This window comes from Cinclus cinclus, chromosome 3 (assembly GCF_963662255.1).
Source record: "Cinclus cinclus chromosome 3, bCinCin1.1, whole genome shotgun sequence".
NCBI classification, from domain to species: Eukaryota; Metazoa; Chordata; class Aves; order Passeriformes; family Cinclidae; genus Cinclus; species Cinclus cinclus.
Window position 1 is genome coordinate 35941087 of NC_085048.1, and position 27488 is coordinate 35968574.

Below are 27488 nucleotides of genomic sequence, written 5' to 3' on the forward strand. Positions count from 1 at the left end.
AACAGTAATATATACTATAGTTGACACAATTTTGGAAAGCTCTTGGTAGCTTGATAAATATGTGCTGAAAAACAGGATAAGAATCTCACTTAAGTCAGTGCTATTATGTTTGATAGCAACAAAATGAAAGCTAGCTAAACTTCCTTGTCTTTGAAATAAACATGCTGAACAATAATACAAGAGGAAAATTATCCCACTTCATTCTACTTCAGTATTTAAACAGTGAAAGACAAACTTCTCAAAACTCAAACAACCATAGGTTTACTGCTTGCATATGCCTTTTCACAGTATCCATGAATATTACGAGGGACTTATAATGTAGATTTATGGGTCCAAAATATTGATTTTAGGTTAAAGAAAAAAAAAAAGAACAAATTGAACCACCCCCCCCCCCCAAAAAAAAGGAAAAAAAAAAAACAACTAACCAACCAAAAGAAACGCCCTTACAAAAAATGCAACCAACCAAAAAATTTTCAGACAAACAAGAAACTGCCATGTGATACTTGAAACATGTCCAAAGACTGGCTTGAAACTTTATTACCAGAAGGATTGTAATAAATACTTCTCTTAAGCATGTTCATATACATCTGAGAATTTAAGTATAATAAGGTTTAAATTTTCTTTAGCAAATAAAACCACATATGAAACATTCAGTTCAACACATTATGTATATTTCTGGTATAATTAAAAGACAACAGCTCTGGGTAAATAATTATATTACATATTTATAACTATTGCAAGAATAGACATGTTTTGCATAATCTTCAAATTTTAAAAACAAGATATACAGTTGAAAGTACTAGAAGAGGACATTCAAATCTTTCAGAAGATTATCCAATCTTTCTTCCAAAAAATAAAAATCAAAATAATGCTAGTAGTTTTCTGGCACCTACTTTCCTCCCATAATCCTTTCCCTCTTCCACACACACAAAGCAGCATCACAACCAATTTGAATATGTTTTTCCTCTGGAAATGTGTCACAGCAAATGAAAGTGGTTACAAAACCGTATTCCCTCTTAAGTGAGAGTTCACCAGACACAAACACACAGTAGTGTTTCATTGCATAATTTCCTCTCCTATGTCAAATCTTATACTAACTTAGATGGGGTATTTATATGGGCACTTATGCCTCATAAAAAATTTAATCAACCATTTTGTAAAAATCGTCTTTTTCTTGCTTATAAATTACACTAATTTAGTTCCATCCCACATGCCTTAATGTCACCATTCCACTAAACTGGTTCTCCAAGTATCTAGTGGGCAATTAAAACTCATAGTTTACATGTCCAACTTTCTTACAAGTAATGTATCTGTAGGTACATTAACATTCATAAGGATTTAAGCGTAAATACAAAAAGTAACCTTTGTAAACAGTTCTCATCTCTTAGCCAATACAGAACGTTCAGTGAAGCATTCAAGTCACTGCTGTTAGGACAAACAACCTTATAACTCAAATACATACTCGTTAGCCAAGCATATTCTGCGAAATATGAGAGCTGCCAGGGCAAAGGTCAGCAGGACAATGAGCACAGTTGAGCCCGTGTGGTTGGTGTTGGCTCTGGGCTGCTGTGCCTGGTTGAAGTCGGCTGAAGCTGGGACCCGTCTCTGGCTCTGCTGCTGAGCACGGCGCTGCCGAGGACTCATCGAGGTGGTGGTGCTGGACACAGCTGGAGTATGCTCCTGCCCAGCCACTGCACTGCTGTTCTGAGGTTCAGACTAAAAAAGAAATGTTGAGAGGTGTCAGACAATACAGCACCTAAAATCAGCAAGAGATAAAATCTTAAGGACTAAAATGTACTCTTCAGATGACTGTTAATACATGTCTCTAATAATTAAAACATTGTTACAGCTTGTTGTTTTTGTCCATACACTATCCGAAATATATTTCAAGCTAAAAAACAGCAGTTCTATAGACAAGACAAGGCTGAAGGAAGTCTGTCAAACTGTATTTGTGTTAGAGAATTCAAATATCTTCATCTAGGATTTACTTTAATTCTTTGCTGCTCAAGAAATCTTTAATAATCCTCTGGATAGTTACATCTCTAAGGATTTGCAATGTCACCTATACTGAAGGGGAAACAAGATGGGGAAGCCAAAAGCAGAAAGGAGAGAAGTCCAAGAACTGTAATTAAGCAATACTGCAGTGCTTCCTGTGGACAGCTGGGTCCTGAAGTCTGTTCTCATCACCACCACCACGAAAAAACGAAACAAAAACCCTAACCACAAACCACCTACCTACCTGATCCCAGCAGGATTTTCCAAGCACAGCACGTATGCAGGCACTTACCTATTGCCCTCTACTGGTTAAACTCGGTCTGACATTACAAGTACTAAAAAATAAAACTTCGGCAAATGATGTTCTGCTCATGAGAATTTTATACTGACGAAAACAAGTTTCAATCTTATGAGCTAGAAAATACGACCTCCGATCTTCCACCAGACTAATCTTGCTTTCAATACTAAAAAGCTCAAACTTCCAACGTTTAATATTAAAAACAGTGAACTGGCATGGTCATTAAAAATAAGCATTTTTACAAGTTTCGATTTAAAAGTGTTTTCTTTTTAAAAAAAAAGCTCTGAGAAAAAAATTGCAGGTTTTTATAATTTTAAGTCTTATTTTCAACCCTCAGAAAATCAGGTTTTCTGGTATTCCTACTTAAAGCAATTTGCAGCCATTTTCCAGAGTTAGCTTTCTCCCCCTTTCCTCCTAAAAGATTATCATTACATCAGGTAAAACTAGAATTCTGGACATTTTAGACTTTTTTCCAAAGCCTTTTAATGGAAACAATATCCATAACCTTAAGCACCACTTCATCTACTATAGTATTCATAAAAGATAATCTTTCCACATGACCTAATACGGAATGCCCTAAACTGCATTATCAGGTTTGACAATCCACAAGACAGTGAACAGCACTTAGTCTTGTGACTCTTCTGTGTCTGGACAAAGAATTCAAAATTTACACCTAGCTGGTGATTTGTCTCACCCTGGGAAGAGGCCCTCCATTCCCACCTCCTCATTGTTAGTACTTCCCACTGTTTATCACTGGCAAGGAAGTACTGATGCAATTACTTGCCACATTTGACAACCTGCCGGTTTACACAGGCGTCTTGCCTAAATAAGCAAAGCAGCTTGGGTAGCTTCAAAGAAAAATGTTTTTAAAATATACATTTTATCAGCAGAGACAGCCAAGAACACCACAAGCAGCCTGTCATGATTTCCAGTACACTGCAGAAGACAGTAATTCTGCTTTTCACTTGAGAACTCCTCATGCCAAGGAAAATAAAGACTTGGGGAAGCCAAGTATTCGAAAAATGAAGCTCCTAGATTCATCTACATTCCCATCATCCAGAAGGTGAGAGGGAGAGAAGTGAATTCAGGACTCTAGAACTACCATTTCAGTAAGCAGGGTTTTCTTCTTCAGTTTTTAAAGATATAAAAAAAGTCTAGAAATAGTCCTAATCCTTCATCTTACTAACAAAAGTAACTAGCACTGGTTGTCACACACATCTCAGTACTGCAAAACTTAAATTTGAAAATAAACCAGAAAGGCCCTCTTCTGAATACAATAAGCTGTCATACACTAACATGTACGGATCTGTAATTCAAGAAAAATCTCACTGACAACGTCAAGGCTTTAAGTTATTTTTCTGAGGAAATTATAGATGGATTGTGGCAGCAGCAGACCAGCGGCTTCACTCAAAACTCAGCCAATGCACTGCCTTGGGATTCCCGACATAATCAATGGCCAACCATAACCAGACATGCAGAAGAAAGCTAAGAAAGGAGTGATCATGACCTGATATAAATATGGGTCCAGCTGCTACAGCATCTTTAAGACAGATAGATTTTTGTTTGTTTGTTTGAAGACTTAACTGCTAAAAAACCCAAAAGTTACAGATGGGCTGCACTGTTGAAAAAAAAATCACAATCATCTTCAACTTAATGGCAAGTCTTTAAAGTCTTTGTAAGCAAACACTGTAAGACTTTTGATTTTTAGACTAACACAACACCTCACATGACACAACTTCAATTGTTTCTGCCAAACCATACTGGAAATGTGGATGAGGGCTTAACAGACTAAAAATAGACATTTCAATAATAGATACATTGTAGCTACCTTTAGCATCTGATCTTTACAGAAATTTAATACACACGTGTCACATTATTACATACTATTTGTATTACTACATGTCATATTATTAAGCTTCTGAAACTGTTAGGACTGATAGAAAACTTCGTTCCAAGGACATCTTAATAATTATTTGATGAAGAAGCTATTTCAGTAAAATATATTAGAACTAACAAAAACTCATATAGTCTAACAAAATGCAAATAAGGAAATTCATATCATCATGCTCAGTCTATTGAAAAATGGTAGAATTAATCACATCTTTTTTATCTCCAGGCCATTATTTTAAGTTTTTTTTAGCAGAATACCAGAAGGATCAAATAATCATCTTAGAAGGGATGTTTTTAAAATGCAGGAAACTCAGGAACTCAGAACCATATAAATCCTCTGGGTTACCAAAGCCTCTTTCATTTATTCTAATGGTCTGGGGAGAGATGCAGAAATCAGCATACGTGAAATACTTGTCTGTACAACTTCCAGCTGAAGAAATGCCAAAGTTTGACACAGCATGGCTTAATGGCTAATATGAAAAATGTCTATATTTTAATGAATCAAAGTTGGACCAAGTACTCTCAATTGTCAAGACATTTAAAATGGTTGCTGTAGTACTACAAAACTAAGACGTCACTTCACAGAGATAAAGGGAAACACTTTTTACCAACATATCATTCAGAATTTAGGATTAAATGTAAGGGCTTTTATAAATCTCATGCATCAGAGCACAGCCTCATTTTTTGACAGAAACCTCCTTCAGAAGCTCAAGAGTAAATGGCTTCAGTTACACTGTTTATTTTATCACCCTTCATAATGCTTCATCCAGCCACCATTATCAATGCAGGTCACTACTATGTGTTCCCAGAAATTATCAGAAAGCAGCCTAACTACAGATTTCATCTTGGTATTTAATAAAGCTCATCAAGCATCAACTTTATTCATTAGCTATAAGCCCCAAGGTGGGACATCATTCCATATCAATACACCAAATGTATTGCTACAGATTTGGTGGGAGTTCAGACACCCATAATCCACATGGATTTAGTCAGTGCAATCAGGGGAAGACAGAAATGCAGCCTACCAGCCTCTGCTGCTGAGTAAATTACAGTGCTCTCCAGCCTCCAGTAATGAGTCCCACAGACTGTGATCAGAATTTTGGGAGGTGATCACTGGGCTTGAGTCCAACCTGAATTTCTATAATATATTAATTCAAAAACATTGTTTTGCTCAGATGTGGAAGGATCCCATCTTAATACTAAGGGCAATTAGTTTTATCTAGCCAATTTTCAGCAGCAGCACCTTGCTTGCACCTTGAATACTCAAACAAGAATAATGTACCATGACTTTGCCCTGAGTAAACATCAACAGCTACTACAAATAATAAAAAAAAAAAGTATTGTCATAAGTAGTTTATTCAGAGGTGTTCTCTGCACTGGGTTCAGACTCTTCAGAAGCATTATGCTGCATAATGCCTTAGGTAGCCTGTTGTTTTAGTTTTATTAATGCTAAAGACGGTTCTCTACAGCTCTGTACCCTTTCATACAAGTTGCTGTGGCAGCATTTTCCAGAACAGCATTGTTTCTTTCCTTATTATCATGCAGTTGTACTTGCTGCCTTGCACCTGGCAAACCTTGATAATGTTGTGACAGGTTCACTTGGGAAGCAGGTCTCACTGGCATGAGAAACAATCCCCTCCCCTCCTTCTTCCTTCAAAGATCAGCTGTTTAAAGGCTTGATAAATGTTCTCTAATAATAGACACATAAAATTTAACAGCCATTGTGCAACATCTGCACCAGTGTTGCACACTCCAGTCATTTATTAACAGGACAGTGAATGGGAACAACCACTGCTGAGCTGGCAAAAAGACAAGAGAGGGTAGGGAGGAAGGGAAGTGACCTGGAAGATGTGGTCATGCAGAGAAAGCCCAAAAGTCAAGAGCTCTTGAGTGCACCTCTCCCACAGCACAAACACATCCATCCAGCAATTACACAAAGGGCAAGAACCTGTACGACTGAAGTACTGAATGACACAATGACAGCCAAAACATAAACAGTTTCAAACTGAGTTTTAAAATCTGAAAAAACATATGCTTAATGGAAATACTGTAAGACTTGGACCTTCTTCAGCCAGTGAGGCTATAATCCTTTCCTTAGGTGAAAGCTGGCAGAAAGGAGAGCTAATTCAAAATATCTTTTTTTTTTTTTTCTGATGGAATGAAAAATTCTCTCTTCAGGAATAAGGCCCCGTGTGGAACAAAGAAATGGACACAAAGTGATGCCATGCCAAAAACCCATTTCAGTGTGCTCTTCACACAAGAATTAAATCAGCCCTGTCCCAGAAAGGACATTACTGTGCTCACAAATACCTTGGCATTAACACATTCCAAAAATCTCTGGCCTTTCAGACAATTTAAAGGTAAAAAAATTGTGGAATGGAGAAATTTTGTTGGAAAGAACAAACTCAAGCATGAAGGACTCCCCACAGTAAAACACAGTCTACACATTCCTCCACCTTCACCTGGAGATGACCCTTTCCTTAGCACCTATTTACCATTGTGTCTTTAATGAAGACTGGCTACAGCTGTTCTAGGAGCCAAAGAAACGTAACACTTCATTTTTTTTCTGCATCATGACTTCTAGTATTCACCCCTGTATTGTCTACAAAGACAAAAGGTCCCATGGGTTCAGAGTGAGACACATTAATCTACTATATCAGAAGGAACTACACAAGTTAATACAAGAATTCAGCATTGGCCCTACCTCTCCCCTTTTTACTCTCAAAGAGAGTAAACCCAGCAAATTTTCTACAATAGCTTTTAATTAAATACACATTTGTAGAGTAAGTGGCAAACATTTTATCCATGAAGGGAGAATAATAAGTTCTGGTGTTGTCCACATCTAATACAACTTAGTAAGGCAGAATTTGGTCTTTACACAACAAGGACTCCATAAATGGATTTTACACAGGAAAGAAACCCAGCTGAGTAGAAAAGATCTGAAGTTTGTATGGGTACTCTTTCACACCTCTAAGCAGATCAATGCCCAGAGTGCCCTACTTTGAAAAGATTTCTATTACCTTTCACATGAATAAGAAGCCAAAAATAGTAAGCTCCAATTTAAAATAGTCTTTCCTGTTACACATTTCTTTCTTCCACTGTGTGGCTATCTTCCACTACTGAATGGTTCCACATAATTCCTAACACTCAAAATGTGACAGCTCAGAAACAGGTGCTGGTTCAAACTAAAACTAACAATCCTGAATATTAGTTTAATTCCCTAAAACATGAACCCACTTATCATTTACAGTTAATCACATACATGAGTATTTTTACATACATTCATATGTTTATATGTTTAAAGGTCTCATTTCCCATGGAACTGATCTTCTGAAAACTGCATCAATCATTAATTACTAGATCAGTATAATTGATAAAACCAGTTTTCTTAAAAATGTGATTCATTAAAAAAGGTCTCTCTCCTCAACAAAATGCCAGTAATGCCTTGGTGTGTCAGCTCTTTCTACTATATTAGCCAGGATTTTCAATAAGAATAATATAATAAAACAGTTTATTAAATCCCGAACAATCTGGAAAAATCCTTACTGTGGGGGAAAAAAGTAAGCTATTAAGCATGTTTATGTTTCTACATAGCTTGAAAATATTTTGCCAACACACAACAGATGTTATTGGACATGCTGTGGGTTTTTTAACCAATCTGCAGCCCCATCTTCTCTAAAAAAGGCAGCTTAGCTGGGATTTGCCTGCAATTTATCAGTGAATTCAGACTGCATTTGCAACAGTTGCAACAGCAGCTGCCTTGGCCCATTACCAGACCTCAGTCACTTCCGAAATCTTTATGTAAGCCCTACACCTATCAGTATTAAAACGTGTCATACTTCCAATGGCAAGAATATTTTAGACTTACTTAAGAGGTTATAAAACATAAGAAGATAGTACTGATTAATATTTAAAAGCTACAGGTTATCATTGCAGCATTTTTTTGCCTCTGGCTAAGAATTATGTAGAAAAAACCTGTGCTACATTACACAGATGATAAACTGTAGTGCTTCAGACACCATAAAATTTAAATGAACGCTTAGTGTAATTAAAGGAAACACTGGTAAAAGAACATTATTTATTGTTTTAAAAGAAGGAAGGGAAAGCAGAAGTTGCTATTTCTAAAAATGATTAAGCATATTATTTCCTGATAGATTTTATATAAAAGTATGCAGGAGTTCCAGAACAAATATGCAAACTACATACTTTAATCAGCACTCCAGTCAGCTTAAGAGGACCAATTTCATGTTCAGACTATGCTCAAAGATGCACCATACCATTGCACTTGCTGGATCTGGGAATGCTCTAGCTGCACCATCCTGCTGGGGCTCATGTGAAGTGGCAGAGTGGTTCAGTCCTGATGTGTTTGAGGGTCCAGCATCAGATCTCCTGGATGAATTGACCTCTGCCTACAAGAAGCACATATGTACACTTCACAGACTAGATCAAAATTGCTCCAAAACAATTTGACTTATTTTGGAATGTATATTTTATTGAAGAGAATATGAGGTTTACCAAAATGTAATGATCAGGTGTGCCAGTTGCATTTCAATCACACAGCAACAAATTTAAGAAATTTTCATTCTTTAAAAATAAGACTGCAAATGTGGAAATGATGGTTAAAAACCCATTTTGTTTGCACATAAAATAACATTCAAAAAAAAAAAAAAGCACAGACATAGAGAGCAAAAACCAAAATTCTTTAGAAGATCTAGGACATTATGCCAGAATAACATGATTTTTAAAACTTTTGTTTTGCATGTCCTTAAGACAGTGCTGACCTACTGTTGATACAAGTGAACATTGCTGTTCCCCCACAGCAGTAAGGAGCCTCTTGTGACTGCCAATGTAATGTGGCTATACTGGTTTCAGTACCAAAGTTGTCATGGACAGAGTGGGCATATATGCAGCATGCCACTACACTGGGTAGCATATGCATACCAGTGTCCAGGATTTAAATTTTAGCACAGAGTAAAAGAAAAAAAATACAAGTCTCGTAATACTGCTTTCATACACATTTACAAAATGTCTACTGTGCAATATTTTCCATAATTTAGATTTCATGCTTAGGAAATCTGAGACAAGAGGTCAGTAAGGACACAAACCGCAGTATATATGCCAGCAAAAATCTCTTGGGAATGGAAAACAACATACCTTCATAGTGCTGAACTGAAATACTTTTAAAATTTACACGTCAAAAAAAAGAAGCCATGACCAGATTAATTTTTATCAATAAGCAAGTCATGTCCCAAGTCATGTGTCTAGATCCAAATTTATTACAAAGATGACAACTTCAAATCTAGTGACTGTCTTCAAATGCAGACATAAGTAGTGGTGATAGTAGTAGCAAGAAATACAAACAGTGTATTAGAAAACAACCAGTTATAGCGATAACAAGCTGTAAGATCACAGTATAACAGCCTTTCATGATACTATTTAGTGTGAGGAAATTAAGTTCTCTGTTTCTTTATGTGCATTACCTCAAGAGAATCAAAAAATACGGAACAAAACAATCAGGAGATGGATTTCACATTTGAAAACTTAAAATCTGACAACACTGCTTTCCCTTTGCACTTGACTATTATGAACTGTAATACTAGACAGGAAAAGTTGTAATTCAAATATGGATCATCAACAAAGCAACACAGAATTGTGAAACATTCAGACTGGAATGGATCTCTAGATGTCCCTGGTCCAACTCTGTCTAGAGTCATGTCCAGACAAGTTTTGAGCATCTCCAAAGCTGGGGGTTCCAGAGTCTCCCTGGGTAGTCCGCTGCAGCATTTGACAACACTCAGGGTGAATCTTTCTTTCCTATATCAAATCATAAGCTCCCCAGAACCTGTGAGTACTGATTTGCATACTCTTGCTTCTTCCAAGATGAGCTTATTTCATCTTTACTGTTAATCTCTACAAAGCAGCACCAAATGTGCATTTGATTTACTTTAGTTTATGAAAGTACATCTAGACTGAAGTCCAACTAACATTCAAAAGATGACCACCATATTTGAACATAATAAAGAGGCAGAGCAGAGAATTAATTTTACTGCAAAATATGCCTTGTGATGACAACATGAAGGCAAACCATACTGTTTTGCTGATACACATGCTATAAGTAATCTCTTTTTTTGTTGTTTTTTTAAGCAAAATGGAATTTCTGTTATACCTAAAATGCAGAAAGCTATTTGGAAGTCAATATAGAACTGATACAAAATATAATTTACTAATAAAACAGACTGGAACAAAGGTGGATGCTCACAGAAGCAGGAAACCCCCAGCACATCTCATTATGGTTTTTTCCCCCTCCTAAATTTCATATTCCCATCTCAATACCACACAGGGGGCTTTTTAAAAAGTTACCATCTTGTTTAAAGCTGGTAAAAAACACAATAAGCCTGGGATCATCTACACATAGTTAGGAAGTCTCTTATTTAAGCATGAAGCTATTGCAGAGGTTCCTAATATGTTTGCTAGCAGAAAGACTCTCAAATTACACACTCATCAGCAATCTGATGTTAAATCTTATTCCACAAAATGATATGAAATGTATCCAAAGGATTAAAACCTTTATTTTCTGCTAGTAATTCATACTACTAGTTTATTACAAATACACCAATTGACCACATGTGCCTCATAACAAATGGATAAGAAATTCAAGTAAAGCAGAGAAGCAGGAAGATTAAAAAACCCCAACCCCTAAAATTTGATTTCAGAAGGGAAGAAAGATGCAACCGGAGGACAGAACTGATTTACCTTATTTAAAAAAAACAACAACAAAACACAACAGATGGTAAAAGGCTGTAGAACCTAAGACTTTTGTTCATTTTTTTTCCCTGACAAGTGCTTGTTATTAGGAGGTGGTGTCAAGCATATAGATACATGGAAAGCACAAATATTCTTTAAGGACTGATATCTCTAAGCCTTTAATTTTAAAACTGAAAAAGGTATGAAATGTAAGGTATGAGTTCTTTCTCACAAAAGAAACTCAAAATCAAACTCTGATACTTCTAGAATTTCTTTGCTGAAGATTAGCAGTTCTTAAGTAAAAAAATCAATCCTACCATTTTAAACCCTTATCTATTGCAAAAAAAAGCCAGGAAAAGGCATTGCTTCTCCAAGTAGCTCAGCTTTAAAACTCTGTCCCCGTTTTTCTCATTTTCGTAAAATTATTTGGAGATGTTTATATAAGTGTTATAGTAAAGGAATATGCATGTCCTATGCAAAACTGGCAGGAATGCTTAGAAGAAGACAATCTTTCATGGCACACACAGAAAAAACTAAAAGTAGCCTTTAGGACACTAATGGAAGAACATGGGTGATTAAAGGGGACATATTGGCAGCCCTGATGTTAGTGAGGGTGTGTTCTGCACTAATGCCACTCTGTCACAATATATCTGTAGTTCCCTGCCCTCATGCACAGTATTCCTTCCTCCTTAGTGGCTGATTTAAGAGTTTAGTGGAAAACCCAGTGAAAAACAACACTGTGCATGCAAGACATGCAATTCTCTAAGGAATGTATTTGTCTAAACAAACCTTGCTTTCACTGAAACACAAGCTAGAGAACACATTTTTCGGTCACAGCAACTTCCATACCAGAGTTCAACTTTCAGTATCTTCAGATAGTAGCAGAGTACTTCAAAAGAATTTGCAACCACTTTTCAGTAGTAATACGTTTTATTCCTTCCATAAGCCAAAAGGAAAAAAAAAAAAAATCACAAAGGTAAAAAATTTAGGTTAGCTCTGCCCAAACTTTTCTCACACTTTTATGATATGACTAATTCTGGAGAATTTAATCAAATTATTAGTGTCTGGAAATGTTGAAGTAAAATCAACACAGGCAGTTTTTAACACAGTGGTCACCACTAAAATTAAAACTAATCAATCAATGCTTGAGATGCATAACTTATTAACTGGCAAATTTCAAGAGATCCATTCTTATTTTTTTTCTTTCAGACTATACTGAGAAAACAGGCCTCCACATTGATGAAAGTTTTCTGAAATGATGAATGTTTCTGTGATTTACAAGTTTTTCCCTCAGTATTTTTTTTCCTAATTCTATACAAGAGAGGTGAAAGTTTAAACAGTGACTATACCTTGAAGCTAATTTGTCTGGCAAGTTCTTTAGCCTCCTTGTCTGCCTGGCTTGACACGCTTCCAGATGTCAGTGGTAAGAGGGCTGTCTTCATAGATGTGCCACACATTTCACAACAGAAGTCTTGTGACCTGCCCACAAATGACATAGCTCAGAATAGCATGCTCTCAGTGTTCCTGTGTGCTTGCTTAAATAAACTATTTGCAGAACAATCCACAGAAAGACAAGTGGTGGCAAAGCCAGCAGTTTAGAAGTACTTCCCTCTGCCTCAAATCACACTATCTTGAAAAAATATATTAAGAATTATCTACATTACTAACACAAATCTCTCATGCCATTTAGGAAAGTATTAACAACTGACTTTAATATCACTGTTATTTACACTTTATTAATAATTTCTTACAACTGAAATACATATATCTGCAGCAAATAAAAATTATAAAGATTTAACTATTATTACAAACGTTATATTGGACCCAGGAGCTTCCACCTCCAATCCAGGAATTTCAGCTGCTTGGAGAACTTTACCTTCCCATATCATCCCTCTGTAGAGCACACTGCAGGTGGCTCTCCAGGCCAGTGAGGAACCATAGAGACTTGACATCACAGTATCAAGACCAACCCACCCACTGACTCATTCCTGTTACTGAATGCCACTGGAAAGAGCCTGGCTCTACCTTTTTTACAACTTCCTTTCAGATAATCATACACATGGATATGATCCCCTGAACCTCCTCTCTTCTAGGCTAAGCACTCCCAGCTCTTTTACTATCTCCACGTATGAAACATGTTCCAGCCCGTCAGTCTGCATTGAATTTGCTCCAGGACATCCTTATCTTCCTTGTACTCTGACCTGGTCACAGCTCCACCTGAACCCAGCACTCCTGATGTCTCACCAGTGCTGAGTACTGAAGTAGGATCACTTCCCTTAACTTGCTGGCAATGCTCCTCCTCATGCAACCCAGGACACCATCAGCCTTCATTGCTGCCTCATGATTAGCTTAATGATCACCAGCATCCTCCCTTCCAAGCTTCCTTATAATCAGCTGGTGTTATTCCTCTCCAGAGGCAGGACTTTTCTCCGACATTCCTCCAGCCCACTGAAGTTCCTCTGGATGGCAGCACAACTTTTTGGTCTATCAGTCACTCTTCCGAGTTTTGTATCACCAGCAAACTTGCTGAGGGTGCACCCTGTCCCAGTATCCAGGTCATTAATGACACTGAATAGCACTGGCCCCAGTACTGACACCAGGAATACGCCAATAGTGATCAGACTGCAGCTGGATTTTGCAGTGCTTATCACAATCCTTTGAGCCAGGCAGCTCAGCCAGTTCTTAATCCACCTTACTGTCCCCACCTACCTAGGCTGTACTTCATGACTGAGGATAAGGGAAAGGACACCAAAAACCTTGCTAAAGTCCCTATAAACAACACCTACTGCCTTCCCTTCATCCACTAAGCTAATAATTTCATCACAGTCACAAACCTAATCTTCAGTTAATTTCCTAAAGATCATTTAGAAGAAGTTACTTTAGAACTCCAAAATAATTTCATTATTACTAATTACTTAAAGACAATGATACTGTATTATTTTGGTTGTTTCCTCCCCCACTTACTATCAATTCCATCATACCCACTTTCCCTTCATGCTTCAATTAGTACTGCATCACAATGCTAATTACATCTCCAAGAATTTCAGACAAACCTCTATGACCACACAATGCTGGAAGGAACGGAGTGCTCTCAAAATATTTTGTTTGACTGCAAGTTCCAAGTTTGCACAATATTCAGAGAAAAATGCAACTACATATACAAGGCATCAAAATTGTTTTATTTGGAATAAATGCAAGAGAATAGACTGAAGTAGCTTATTTTCTACTCAGTGCATTACCCTAAAAGTTAGTGAATGTAAATGTACCTACAGCATCAAACCTAGCACTTACTTCTTTGCAAGAGCTCTTCTTTCTTCTGGTGTGTAATCTAGAGATCCTATTGCTCCTTCACCTTTGGTTGGCATAAATCCAATGATGGCTAGTAAAGCTGTTCTTACTGAAATGGGGAAAACAGATATAAACAATGTGGCAGAAAAAACAGTTATGCAATCTCCTTCCACACTCAGAAAAGTTGGATTTCTGACTGCAAAACTTCATTCTGCCAAGTCTGAATTTCCTACAGGCAGCACTGGTTTCGGTGTTTGAGGGTATTTTTTGGTACACTGCAAGGCTTTCTTAATTCTGTTTTAACATCATGGTGTAAGCAAAGAAAAGGCCACCAGCCAACAGAGAAGAAAAAATAAATTGTCACAAAAATGTTGCACTAAGGTGAGTGTTCTAGACTTTAAAAATTATGAAAAAAGTAAAGCAGTACTAACATATAAAAAGGTCGGGGGGGGGTGGAGAAGGGGAGAAAGGGTGCAGGGGGAGAGGAAGAAGGAGGTTCACATGGAATTCTTTCAGCATCTGTTTTCTATTAGATATGAATTCAGCAATTCAGTGTACACATACTCAGAGTTTCTTTTTTTACAAAGCACTACAGAATTTGTTCCTTTTATGCCATCATAATAAGGGAAGGAGCTCACTTAAAATATTAATTACTGCTCATAACAGAGTTGTCATCTGAAGCATCTCTTTTGACAACATCTGTACTTGGACTTTGTTTTACAGTAATGATGAAATTTAAGAATTCAAGACACTTTGCTAACAGATTTGGTAAATAAATATCACATCAAAATAAGTACCACAGAAAAGAGACAGGGTATTTACAACTACTTAGAAACACAGTATTTTCTACTCTTTAAAAAAATATAAGACATTTAACAAAAGTTGAAGAGTGGTCTGCTAGAAAACTCCCAAGATCTTATCAATATATTTTAAAAGTGAAACTGATAAAGAATTTATATACTATACTCAGCAAAACTAAAATTACTTGAACATAAGCATATTGCCTTGGATGAACTGTGCCAGCTCTCAATTTCTGTGATAACAGTATTTTTAAAAATAAAGATAGAGAAGATTCAGTTATACTGAACCTAGACTACATTATCTTTCCTCTTGAATGCTCAGAACCACAGCATTAGAATTAAAAACTCCCCTGTACTAATATTCAACGTGGCTTAGTGATCATGCAAAAACAGGATAAAGTAATAGGATTTATTTTTGTAAGAACAATTTTAAACAAAATACACAACAAATAGTTTAAGTAGTCTGAGAATTCTTAATGCTTATGTATCCAAGTAAAGAAGAGCTTACTATTACTCCTCAGTTTCTCGGCCCTAGCATTTACTTAGTATCACTTCCAAATCATTCAATTTTACTCTTTTATGACTTTTCATTTGACAGATTCTCCCATAATTTTACACCCCCAAAATCTGTCTCCTTTTTCATTAGAAACATTCTTCATGAGATTTTTTTTTATTTAGTTAAAAGAACAAGTTCTTTGACCAGAGTAATATTTTTCAAGAATTGTTACTTACTACTCCAAGAAGGCTGCCATGTTTCAGGATGATGCCCTGAGATGCTTAAACAAATTTTCTTCCCCACTTCAAACCTGCCATTTGCCTTCAAAGGAAGAAGGAGGATACAAAAAAACATGCTAGAAGTTAAATCTTGAGTTTTGATAGAAATCGTAAAAATCATTATCAAAAGAATTCCATGCGCAAATAATATGTGACAAATATATTACTGCCAACCTCAGAAAACTGGCAGTCTGCTGAACACAGAACTCTGTCATCTGCCTCTATTAATGCATGAAGAAAACCTTTTACAAAACTATGCACAAAGGAAGGCCTTTGCCCTAAACTACAGGTCTGCCTTCCTACATCCGAGCAATGTATTCAACAGAAACCAAGAGGGCCCATGGGGAGAACAGAAGGTTAGACAATAATCACATCAGCAATGTGATTTCTCCTTGAGGAAAAATTCTTCCATTTATTAGGCATAAAGCTTCCTGCAATTAGATTACCAAAATAATATTGGAAGACTTTGGATCTTCAATTATACTATACTGTGCCACCTTACAAAAATAACATTATGTTAAATGCCAAGAATCTCTCTCTCTACCCACGATAAAACTGATAACATAAAAAGGAAAAACTAGTAAGTACGTTTACTTACTGTCAACAAAATAATGCTGGGTGGTTTCATGGGATATTCAGGTGGTAGCACTATTCGCCCATGATAAATCCCTCCATCAAAATCTGAATCTGGAGGGCCTCTAACAGTGAAGTGCCATTCAAAAAGGTTATCCTAAAATGTCCCCATCAATGGAAGAAGGGGGGGGGGGGGGGTGGGGAGGGGGAAGAAAAAAAAAAGAAAAATAAAAAAGAAGCACTCATCACAGAAATAGCCAACTCGATGCCATTTCCTTGAACAAGGACAGGCTGAAGAAACAGTATACAGGCAGAAGTTTTAAGAAGCCAAAATCAAAGGGAGAGTTAAGAGAATGCAGCACTAAGGATAAAGCATTGTAGGTTTCTAGTCATTTCCTTATGCAATAATTCACCAAAACCCTCATAATCATTACCCAAATTCTTTATGCAAGCTGTATAAATTATGACAAGAGTTTTATTACCCAACAGATGGGAAACTGAGTCAATTAAGAGGAAACTGGATCTTTGCCTCAGTGAACAATAATTTCTGCAGAACCAAGGGGAGACCTACACCAAGAAAGAACACTAATGACAGCCTCCCCAAAGGTCCTGCCATGCCCACGTCAACACAGGGATTTGACTCACACCCCAGAGAATTCCTATTCTCCCTCCTCCACCAACAAATTTGAAACAGCTACTATGCCTTACTGCACAACTTTGAAAGGTACACTTTGAAATCTAGAATTTTATCATCACTGGACGTATAAATAACTTCTCTTTAAACATTGTTTCTTTGGGGTTTTGAGCTGGGATATGTAATGTATATCAGAACTTGTGCTGCCAACAACTTCCTAAATATTTACAAGCAGAACAACTCCTACTGTTAGAACAGGAGCCCCAGTGAGGCTTGCTGTCAGTGAATGAGATCCCTCAGCTAATGCTAAACACTGGCATTACAGCATTGGGACAGCCCACCTAGTTACAGTTTTTTAAGTACAGGAGATAACTGTCAAGATTTCCAGCATTTCCTTTCATCTGTCACTTTTCCCTTCCCAGTGAGACACTGTTCTAACCCAGAAATAATATCTTCACGTAGGTTACAAATGATAGCAAGAATTAAACCTCTCATTTAACCACAAGAAGGAGAAACAAGCTACAGATAAAAACTAGTAGACAATAAGGAATATTTTATAGTACCTAGGAACATGCATTATTATGTGAGCATGTTAAGCGTGCTACACATTTGTGCAAACAGCTAAAAATCAAACCTCCCAACTGAATACCACAGAGCATTGCCTTTTTAAATTAATCCAGTGAAATCAGACAGAATTTCTGTTTAAGCTTCTAACCACTGGAACTTCATTGTTCTCTCAGCCCAAAAACTTAATCGAGTGTTTAGACAAGAAGCAACTCCTTAAGTGTGAAATTCCTCTCTCTTACAATGAATCCAGAATTGCATACATTCATGTTTTTCATGTTTCCTTAAATGCAAAACAGCAATCCTGAGAGCTCAACTTAGGTTAAGTGTTCCAGCGAGCAACTTATAAACTGAGCTAGATGTCAGGTTTAGGTATAAAAAACTTGACTTAAATATAAAGTATTTCCATAATCTTTGGAAGGAGATAGGGGAATAAACACACCCATGCTATAAAACTACTTAGGTGCAATGTAAAACTGTTATTAAGTACTTTCACCAATAAACTGGAACTTCAAGACTATTGAAGTTGAATTCTGCTGCTGACTTCCATCATAGGGAAAAATCAGTTTGCTATCATTTAAGTATGTATATTTTAAATATATATGCATTCTAGAGAAGTATATATTAACTAAGAGTATATATGAATAAAACTGCCTAATTACAAGCTCTTGCAAACAGAGAAACAGACCTCCAAAGGCTGTGCGTGATAATGATCTGTAGGATCCTTCAGTTCTGCAGCCTCTTTCATCAAACGTTTGACAGCTGAAAAAAAAGAAAGCATAAGACATGAAAATGAAGAAAATAACTTAATATGCATTGCATAGAGAAATACATGAAACATTTATTGAAGAACTCTTTTCAGCTAACTAATCTTCTCAAGCATATTCCAGCTTCTTCACTGGAGTTCATAATTCAAGACACTATAAAATTACTTAAAATGAATAACCCTTAAATGGATTATACAAGTATAAAGCCATGAAAAGTATGTGCATGGTCACAGAGTTTCTCAACACTGAACACTGGGGCTAAAGCAGTTTTATGTCAGTCATTGCACTGGACAGGAGAAAAAACATGCATATCACTAACAGTTTGAGACTACAAGATTTACGTAGCTACCAACCTCAATATTTCATGATACAGGACATCATGTGCATCTTTAAAAACTGCTGAAAAGCTTTATCCTGACACCTTCCATGACAATTACATGACTACTCCCGTAGCAGACCTAAGTGAGGCCACAGTAATACTTGAGAGAAATCAACACATCAACAGTAAGAGGAGATGAAGTTTTATATTAGGTTTGAAAACACATGACCATCCAGAAAAATTTACCCAGGGCCACTGCAGTTGGAAGCTGCCACTGAGTGTGAACACCCAGCTATTTTTCTGTCATAACTTCAGGATAGTCATTAGTAACATTCTCCACTTCCACCTCAGAAATACCAGCATCATCTGCATTTTCTCCATCTCCTTCTTGTGACCACTTCTGCAAGCTCTGTTTCATCACTTATATTTCAGGTGCCCTCATGTGCACCATACGATAATGTCTAATAAAAAACTCTAACCTCCCCACAGAGCAATTTTCCTTCCAATCTACTGTGAGAAGTTCTTTCCCTCCTTCATACTTCTGGACAGCTATAAACAATGGCTCAAAGTTTGAGAATTCCACTTTTTACAACCCAACAGAAAACCAAATACATGGAAATTCGCTGCTGCCACAGGGAGGTTGTCAATTAAACATCCTACAGATCCCACCAGGTCACATCACAGCTAGCAGCATTCAGGCTCCACTGAATAACAGTTTGTCTCTTTCCTCTTCATTAAGGTTTACCAGTTCATTAGAGAGGAATAGTAGGAAAATAAGTCTGAACCAGAAAAGGCTTTGGTCCCAGCATTGCTTCACAGCCAACAAGGCTGGACACTTTCCTTTAGAAGAAAAGTGGCACGCACCAGGATGAGCAAATTCAGGAGTGAACACCCCACGAAGCAAAATGGTGACCATGAGAAGACTGAGAATGTATGCAAACAAAAACAAATAAAGACAGAGCAGTCATGGACACGGCAGACAACTGTTACTGAGATTTTTCAGCTGAGGGACCAAGACAGAAAAGAAATACTTTCCCCCATAACAGCATCATGTGCAGTCACACATGTTCACCGAGGGAAAGGTACTAGAGCATAATACTGTTTCACTCTTGGGACATGAAACATAGCAGCATCTAATTTAGCTCTCATATATCATACAGATAATTTGCTTATAAGAAGTTTTTAGTATTCAGCAACCCAGGACATCTTAAAAATCTATCAGGTGACCTAACTTCAGCCTTCCAATACATGAATAGAGCCTACAAGAAAGACAGGAGAGGGATTTTTAAAAGAGCATGTAACAACAAGACAGTGGGAATAGCTTCAAACTGTAAGAGAGTAGATTTAGATTATATATCGTAAGAATTTCTTTCTTGTGAGGATGGTGAGGTGCTGTAACAAGTTATTCAGTAAAGTTGTGGATGCCCCATTCTGGGAAGTGTTCCAGGCCAGGTTGGACAGAGCTCTGAGCAACTTGGTCTAGTGAAGGGTGTGCCTGCCCATGGCACAGGGGTTGGATGCAGGTGATCTTTAAGGTGCCTTCCAACCCAAGCCTTTCTATTATTCCATGATTTGTCAGCAGCACACATGTATGCAGAAAGGCTGACAGCTGGGGTTGTTCAGCCTGAAGAAAAGGCTCTGGGGAGACTTTACTGTGACCTTTCAATACCTAGAAGATGCTTATCAGAAAGAAGTAACTTTTTACCACAGCCTGCAGCGCAAGACAAGAAGGAATGGTTTTAAAGAGAGTAGGTTTAGATTGGACACATAGAAGTAATTCTCTACAGTGAGGGCTATGAGACACTGGAACAAGTGGCCCAGAGTAGTTGTGGATGCTTCATCCCTGGAAGCACTGAAGATCAAGATGGACAGTGCTTTGAGCTCCAGCAAAAGGTGTCCCCGCCTGAGGCAGGGAGGCTGAACTACACAACCTTTAAAGACCCCTGCCAACCCAAACCATTTTGTGCTTCTCTTCCCACACTGCTGAAAAATACCAACTGAGAGGCTGCACAGAAAAGCCTGGAGCGGTAAAGGTTCATTCTGAGAACATGCGATACAGCGAAGAAAGCACAAAATTTGTTTCTTCTTTAAGCACTGCTGCAGTATTCATGAAACAGTTCCTCTTTTGGCTACCAAAAACTGCCATGGAGGAAACAAGCATAATTCACAAAGTCTGGTATTTCTGCAACAAGTCTTGGTGTTTCAACCCACTTAAGTCACACTGAATCACTGGGTAAACATTTGGCAATGGCAAATCTCAAAAATCAGAACGGTTTGGGCCCATTTGAAATAAAGAATAGCAGAATGTCAGTAAAGTCAAAGCGCATAGCTGATTCAGCCAAAAAAAAAGTAAAGACACTGAATTTGTCGAAGACAGGTTTTAGAGACAAAATAATCAAGTTATCTTTTAATATGACATAACCATCAGTGCAGACTTTCACAGACACACTTTATCAATGTTCATCAAAATTAAATCCTGAGGAAATTAAGTTTCTGGACTAGAGAGTACAGGAGAGTTCCCATCAAGCAGGAGGTGTGGGAGCTCTCTACTGCTCTGTGGAAGAAAGACAGAATACTACAGGTCAGAGGCTCTGCGTGACAGTCCGCCTCTTGTGTTACGCTGAACTTATCATAATTTTCTGAAAAGCAAAATATGGGTATTAAAAATCTGAGAATTGAATGTAAAGCCACCAGCTTGCCTTAGGACTGAGTGGTGGCAGAATAATAATTAAGGAGCAAAATTTGTACAATATATGCATATGCGATTCATAGATTTATTTATGCCAAAAAAGCACGCCCAGTCATATTCCACTTTCATCAGCATTTACTTCAAGCTACCCTGAAACTCCAGTTCACACAGCTGCTTCTTTTGAACATATCTGCAGGTCACATTCAAGTACTCCTGCTATGTGTCCAACCAGACAAACCTGCACCCAGCTGCTGGGGAAACCTTCTGGACACAGAAAACACAAGTGATCAGTCTTTGTAAACGCCAGTGTGAGTGCTTAAAGGGATAACAGGTTGTGAACATCGGTGGTGTCCTCTTAGTAAATCATTATGCCTTTCCTAATAATAATAAAAAAAAAAATTAAAAAAGTGGTTGTGCATGACAGTATCTTCTTCAAATGTACAACCGCCTTTTCATTCTGAAATGAATTCTCAAACTTCAGTTTGAAAAAGAAAGTACATAATGAACAGATAAACAATGGAATCCAGTACAGCTGGCATAAAGCTAGAGATCTCTCAATCTTTCAAGTTGACTTATCTAAGCCGGGAAAAGAAGAATAAAACAACCTGACAGCTTTTACTGCTTTGGCAAATGTTTCCTACCCTTTTATTTATGGCTGCTATTATTATTTTTTTTCACTTTAAACAAGATTTAGAGGTCTACTCAGGAGAAATACAGAAGAAGTAGTAACTTTTTCCCTATGGCTCCACTAACGAAAACAGCACAAGTAAAGATGCAATTTATTTGTTGAATACAGGTTTTCCAATGAAAGTAAAACTCTCATAAAACCCTTCATCTTAGAGAAACTTTTATAACTACTCAGTCCACTTAAGCGACTAGTAAAACACAAGCCATCTTTATTATGCATTTTTCTATTAATGTGGCTACTATCTACAATTAGGAAAAATATTAGTCAACAATAATAGAAAAAAAATTTATAATGAAATCACATGAACCCTTTGAGACAAGGATCAAGTCCTTTCAATTACATGCATGTGTCATGCATGACATTTTGGGAGGGTCTTCATAAATCCAGCTCGCTTTGTTTTCTTTCCCCCTCCACTCTATACCTGACCATTGAGCCAGGAGTGCCTTACCACAGCTGGTGTAACCATTGTGTAACTTCAGAGGTCACAGTGCAGAGAGTCACCTGCTGAATCACCAGCGCCCACAGCAGCCCAAAGCACCTGGGAACCCAAACTGCATTGGCATTTAAAAGAAAATCTCATTTACTAAACGTAAAGTTTACATTTCTTGTAAGGGGAAAAATAACAGTTAATCACACTTTAGTGTGAACTTTAGTTCCACTGCATAAAGAATGGATCACATAATTTAAGAAAAAATAAATCAGGATTCAGTTTATGTTTAAAGTACCTAGGATTTCTTGTAAAATGACAACATCTGATGAGCCTTGACATTTTAAGTAAAAAGAAAAACCTCACTTTAAGTGAAGTGGTCACTAATGCATGTAAGAAAACATATTTAAAGAAAAAAAGTCACAGTAGCTCTTTGATATGGAAAATTCCATTTTTCCCATGGTATTTTTTTTGCTGTACACTCTAGAGAATAGTTTATGAAATATTAACATACAGCAACTCTAACAGATTCACAACAAGCTGCAGAGTGTCACTAGGACCTGTGTGTCATCTTGTGAATTTGATTCTCGGGACAGCTTAGAACCTGTGAATGATGTGTGATCATTTGTGAACTAAAAATAACAGAAATAAATCCAAAACACAGCACTGAACCACCTACTAGGAAGAAAATTAACTCCATCCCAGCCAAAACCAGGACATTCCTTTGGCAGTTCCTTTGACTTCTGCTACAAAACAAATGGAAACACCATTTGCCAAGAAACAGGCCAGTTGTTTTTCATCCTCAGGATCTCAGATACATCCTTTCTCAAGACCCATAAGCCTCCTGAATAGCTGCTTTACATCTTCTTAGCCTCATGTACATTCTTTCACATGACCAACAAGCCTCCTGTACTCATATAAAGTATTAACCACTATTAAAAGAAACCCAAAAAACTTTTAATTAGTCTTGTCTTGCTTTCCTCTCACCCTCAGAAACAGACAACCTTTAGTCCTCATTTCCCTTAGGGCAGCAGGAAGTACAGTATTCTTCTTGTAGTTGCAATTGAAAACAACTGTTCAGTCAACACAAATGGGTGTAAAACTTACAAAATGCAAGGTGCTTGTTGAACACGCTAAGATAAAACAACGTCTTCAGCCTAAATACATTTTTAACATCTGTTCAACTTTTTATTTTTAAACAATTTATCCTTATTTTATACAGGGAAGGTACTAACCCTCACAACAGCTACTGGCTATTTCCTATTACTTCTGTTTTGTTAACAAAGAACTGACACATACTTGTTGGCTCAGAACACTTACTTGTACAAAATATACAGTGGAGAAAGAAGTACAGTTTGCAGGAAAAGCAGCAATCATATTGAAGATGACTGCTAAGAGGATCAAAATCTCAGTATTATTATGTTCCCTATGCCTTCAGGATCTCAAAGCAGTGCTCCTGAGCTACAAATGCAGGAGAGAATGTCATGCCTCCCTCCACATGCTCTCCCTAGCCCTCCAGTGCCCTTGCTAATCAAATTCTCCATCAGGTGGTCTGCTGAAAGCAAAACAAACTCTGCCCCCCCCAAAAATTAAAAAGCACAGTTGTTTTTGGGCTCTGTGTGAGGCATTGTAAGTAGCTGTTCATAATCCTTCAAGTGCCTGTGCTAAAACCCACTCAGATGCCTGGTCACAGCCTACACAAAAACAAGACACTGCCACTCCAAGATCTGGTGTCTGATCTTACAGCAGGCTAAGGGTCACATCTCTTTGGGGGAAAAAAAGAAAAAGTAAAGAGATTATTCCAAGTAGCTGTCTTATAAATTTCAGAAAATAGGGATGTTCCTGAGGCATGAAGAGGATGAAGTCTGTACTTTAGCCAGCTGAGCTATAATATTGATGGGAGAGGTTTATCAGCCATGTGGTAGCAGGCTGATATACACTGACTAATCCATTTTGAAATCCTATGACAGAAAATAGTTTGCCCTTTTACAACTGCCAAAAAAACACATAAAAATATGATGCTTACAAGACTTCAACTTATTGAAGCAATACAAAGAAGCCTGAAGTGTGGGGTGTGAAATTGCATCCCTTCCAAAATAAACGGTGTCTTAGGGGAGAAATAAAAAAGAAATTCAAGTTCATAGGCAGCGTGAAAAGACAGCATCAGGTGAATGTCCCCATAGCTCCTTGTTCTTACAGAGGGTGACAGGAGCTGCTTGGCCATCCCAGACCTGCACTGGCCATGGCCTGCACCTATGGCAAACCAAGACAGGCCAGAGGTCTCTCTCATCAACAGAGACATGGTGTGCAGGGGAACAATTTGCTTTGTGTGACTGAGAGTTACCATCTTTCAAATATGTTGGGATGAACTGCTTAGCTGTAGAGACAGGGATAAGGAAGAAAATGAACACATTGCCTAGGAGCAGTCAGCAGCAGGACAAAGATGTATAGCAATATTGCTCTTTCGTGGTCAGCTTGAGAGCACACAGAAAGTACAGCAATGGAGAGCCTAACTGATCCCCACTCATCAGTCTGGTCTAGCACATTCACAGAAGAGGCACCCCGGTATTAACCACAGATGAACTTCAGCTCTTTCATAACTCCCTAGCAGAATTTGGCTGAAGGCACATGTTTCTTTTAACAATATTTTCCTATTTAAAATGCATTTTTATCTAAAACATTATGTTGAAGCAACTTCTATTAAAAGGGATAGTAGGATTTGCCCTTTTAAAAACTACTGCACAGAAAAAGTCACTGTTTGCAGTTTGCTCAAGCTCAAAAGCAGATTTTAACAGTAGAAGCCTCTTGTACAGGTACAAAGCGATTACTTTTTTCCACTCTGGCTCAGGACAGCATGTTCCAAATCCCTAAAGCTGACCTCAAGGTTAGCAGCTTGGTTCTTCCTCTATTAAAGGCAAAACAATAACAGGCACAAGGACAGCTACTCATCCTAAAGCCACAGAGGGCTCAGTTACCGAAGTAATCCCTCCAGCCCACAGATGACACAACCCCTTGAAAGAGAAAATATGGTGAACTTTTTATATATTTTAGTGCATTTACTTTAACTGAAACCACCTGAACATTAGAATATTCTATAGTTCCATCGTAAGCCTTCAGCTGAATGGCAAGAGTAAAATAAACTGCACATGTAACTGAAACGAGATTGGAATTTGTAAAACATACACAGAAATAATAAGTAATTGCATATGCTTATCTACCTGGTTAGCAAGCAAAGTGCCAGACCAAAAGCAGAGGCTATACCATATATAATTGCCATCAACTCATTTTAACGGACAACTGTTAAAGAAACAATATTTGTTTAACATATTTTTGTTTATATTTATTCAACACCTTCTTGCCCATCTGTTCAGTGAGCGATTTCACACATCTTGACTACTGAAATCAATGTTTTAAATAAGAAATTTTTGAATTTATTTATATACTTTATGAACTTTCACTATCTAGGTGGAAAGAAACAGTTTAATATACTAATATGTGACTGAACATGTTTAATTAGGAGAAGTAATATTAAGCCACTGTATGAATTATTTATCTTTGCCATATAAAGTTCATTTTGTTATGAAACAGCTGGTTCCAGCTGGTTTTCAACACCAACAGCTGCTGAAAATCAACTCCAGTAAAGGTGATTTTCTCTTGAATATATGGGGGACAAGTAACAACATTTCTAAATTAATCCACAAATATTTGTCCTCTCCACCCAGATCCCAGGTGCTTGTCATACAGCACACCACCACTGTTTCCCATGACGTGGCAAACCACAACCAGTGAGCATGTTTGTGTGGCCTTGCAAATTCACATATGCTACATATCCTGCACATCCCCACAAAAAAAAGTATTCTTTCCTGATGTTTAAAATGACAATAAGTTCACCGTTTGCTTAGTGATCCTCCTTATCTTTCAGTTATGCAACTTGGGTGTGAGGCTAAGCGACATAACTTAGCAATAGACACATCATTCGCATGAGATATGTTTGTAAACAAGCGTGTCATTGACATTTGTAAGGTATAAGTCATCGTAACATTCAGTTTCTCCCCACCTCTCACGCTGGTGACATGATTAAAAAATAAAGCCACTATTCATCACAATTAACACGAAGCTGAAAATGCCTGTTTCTCAACGCCCGGTCAGGGGAAAGAAGGGGCAGGACAGCAACCCAGACACAAACCCTAGCAGCCCTTACAAGCTGCAGAGAGGTTTTGCTTCGGCAGTGCCAGGCCTCCGGCTGGGCAAGCGGCTCCCAGGAGGGGAAACCCTGGCACAGCCGGTCAGAGGCCACTGCTCCAGCGCTGCCACACGGGGGGACATGGCCTGTCCGACACTTGCTTCCTAGCAATCAAAACTTTCCCTTCCAGCGCTGCTTCTCCACGTCTCTTGAAGCGTCTCTCCCACTTCAAGGATTCAAAAGAAAGCCCAGGAGTTATAGGCATGAATTTTAACATGCAAACGTGTCAAATCAGACATGTGAACAAACACAGACACGCAAGTAAACAGAGCCTGTACAACAAGACTTCTGCAAAACAAACTGAGGCCACATAGGCCAAGTTACCCTTAGCAAGCCGTCCCCTCACACGCACCCTTCCAGAGAGGAGGCGATGCCCGGGGGAACAGGGCACGGCCACCGCACTAATCGTTCAAAGGTACGTTCCCACGAACCACCAGAAACGCGTGGGCACACAGACACATACACAGACCTGGCGGTCAGGGTGTTTTGAACCCAATTAGAGCTCGGAGGAAGGTTCCACCGCCATCGCACTGCGAAGGCGAACCGAACCCGGCCGGCCTCCGCCTGAACGCCGCCAGCGCCGCGGCCCCCGGCCCTCCTCCCCGCTCCGGCCCCGTCCCCCGAGCCCTCCGCGACCAGCGGCAGCCCCGAGACGGGCTCGCCCGCCTGCAGCCCGTAAAGGTGCGGTCGCCACCCCCGGCGCCTACCCGGGCTCTTGAGGTTGTACCGGGCCTCCATAGCAGCGGGCACGGCTCGCTCCCTCCGCGGCGGCTCCGGCAGCGGGGGCAGGGGGCG

The 27488-nt window shown here is 38.3% G+C and overlaps 1 protein-coding gene across 2 annotated transcripts; it reads right to left on the reverse strand.

Annotated features, from left to right (window-relative positions):
• Positions 1–513: 513 nt before the first annotated feature.
• On the reverse strand, positions 514–27488 carry UBE2J1 (ubiquitin conjugating enzyme E2 J1). 2 transcript variants are annotated; one of them, XM_062489874.1, is made up of 8 exons: positions 27401–27488; positions 18249–18322; positions 16388–16519; positions 15748–15832; positions 14219–14324; positions 12277–12406; positions 8461–8592; positions 514–1716 (listed from the first exon to the last, which is right to left on the reverse strand). In XM_062489874.1, the coding sequence occupies exons 1-8, from the start codon at positions 27429–27431 to the stop codon at positions 1444–1446; spliced, it is 963 nt and encodes a 320-aa protein (XP_062345858.1). In that variant the 5' UTR covers positions 27432–27488; the 3' UTR covers positions 514–1443. The 2 variants fall into 2 exon arrangements, with proteins under 2 accessions (XP_062345858.1, XP_062345859.1); XM_062489875.1 differs by lacking the exon at positions 16388–16519.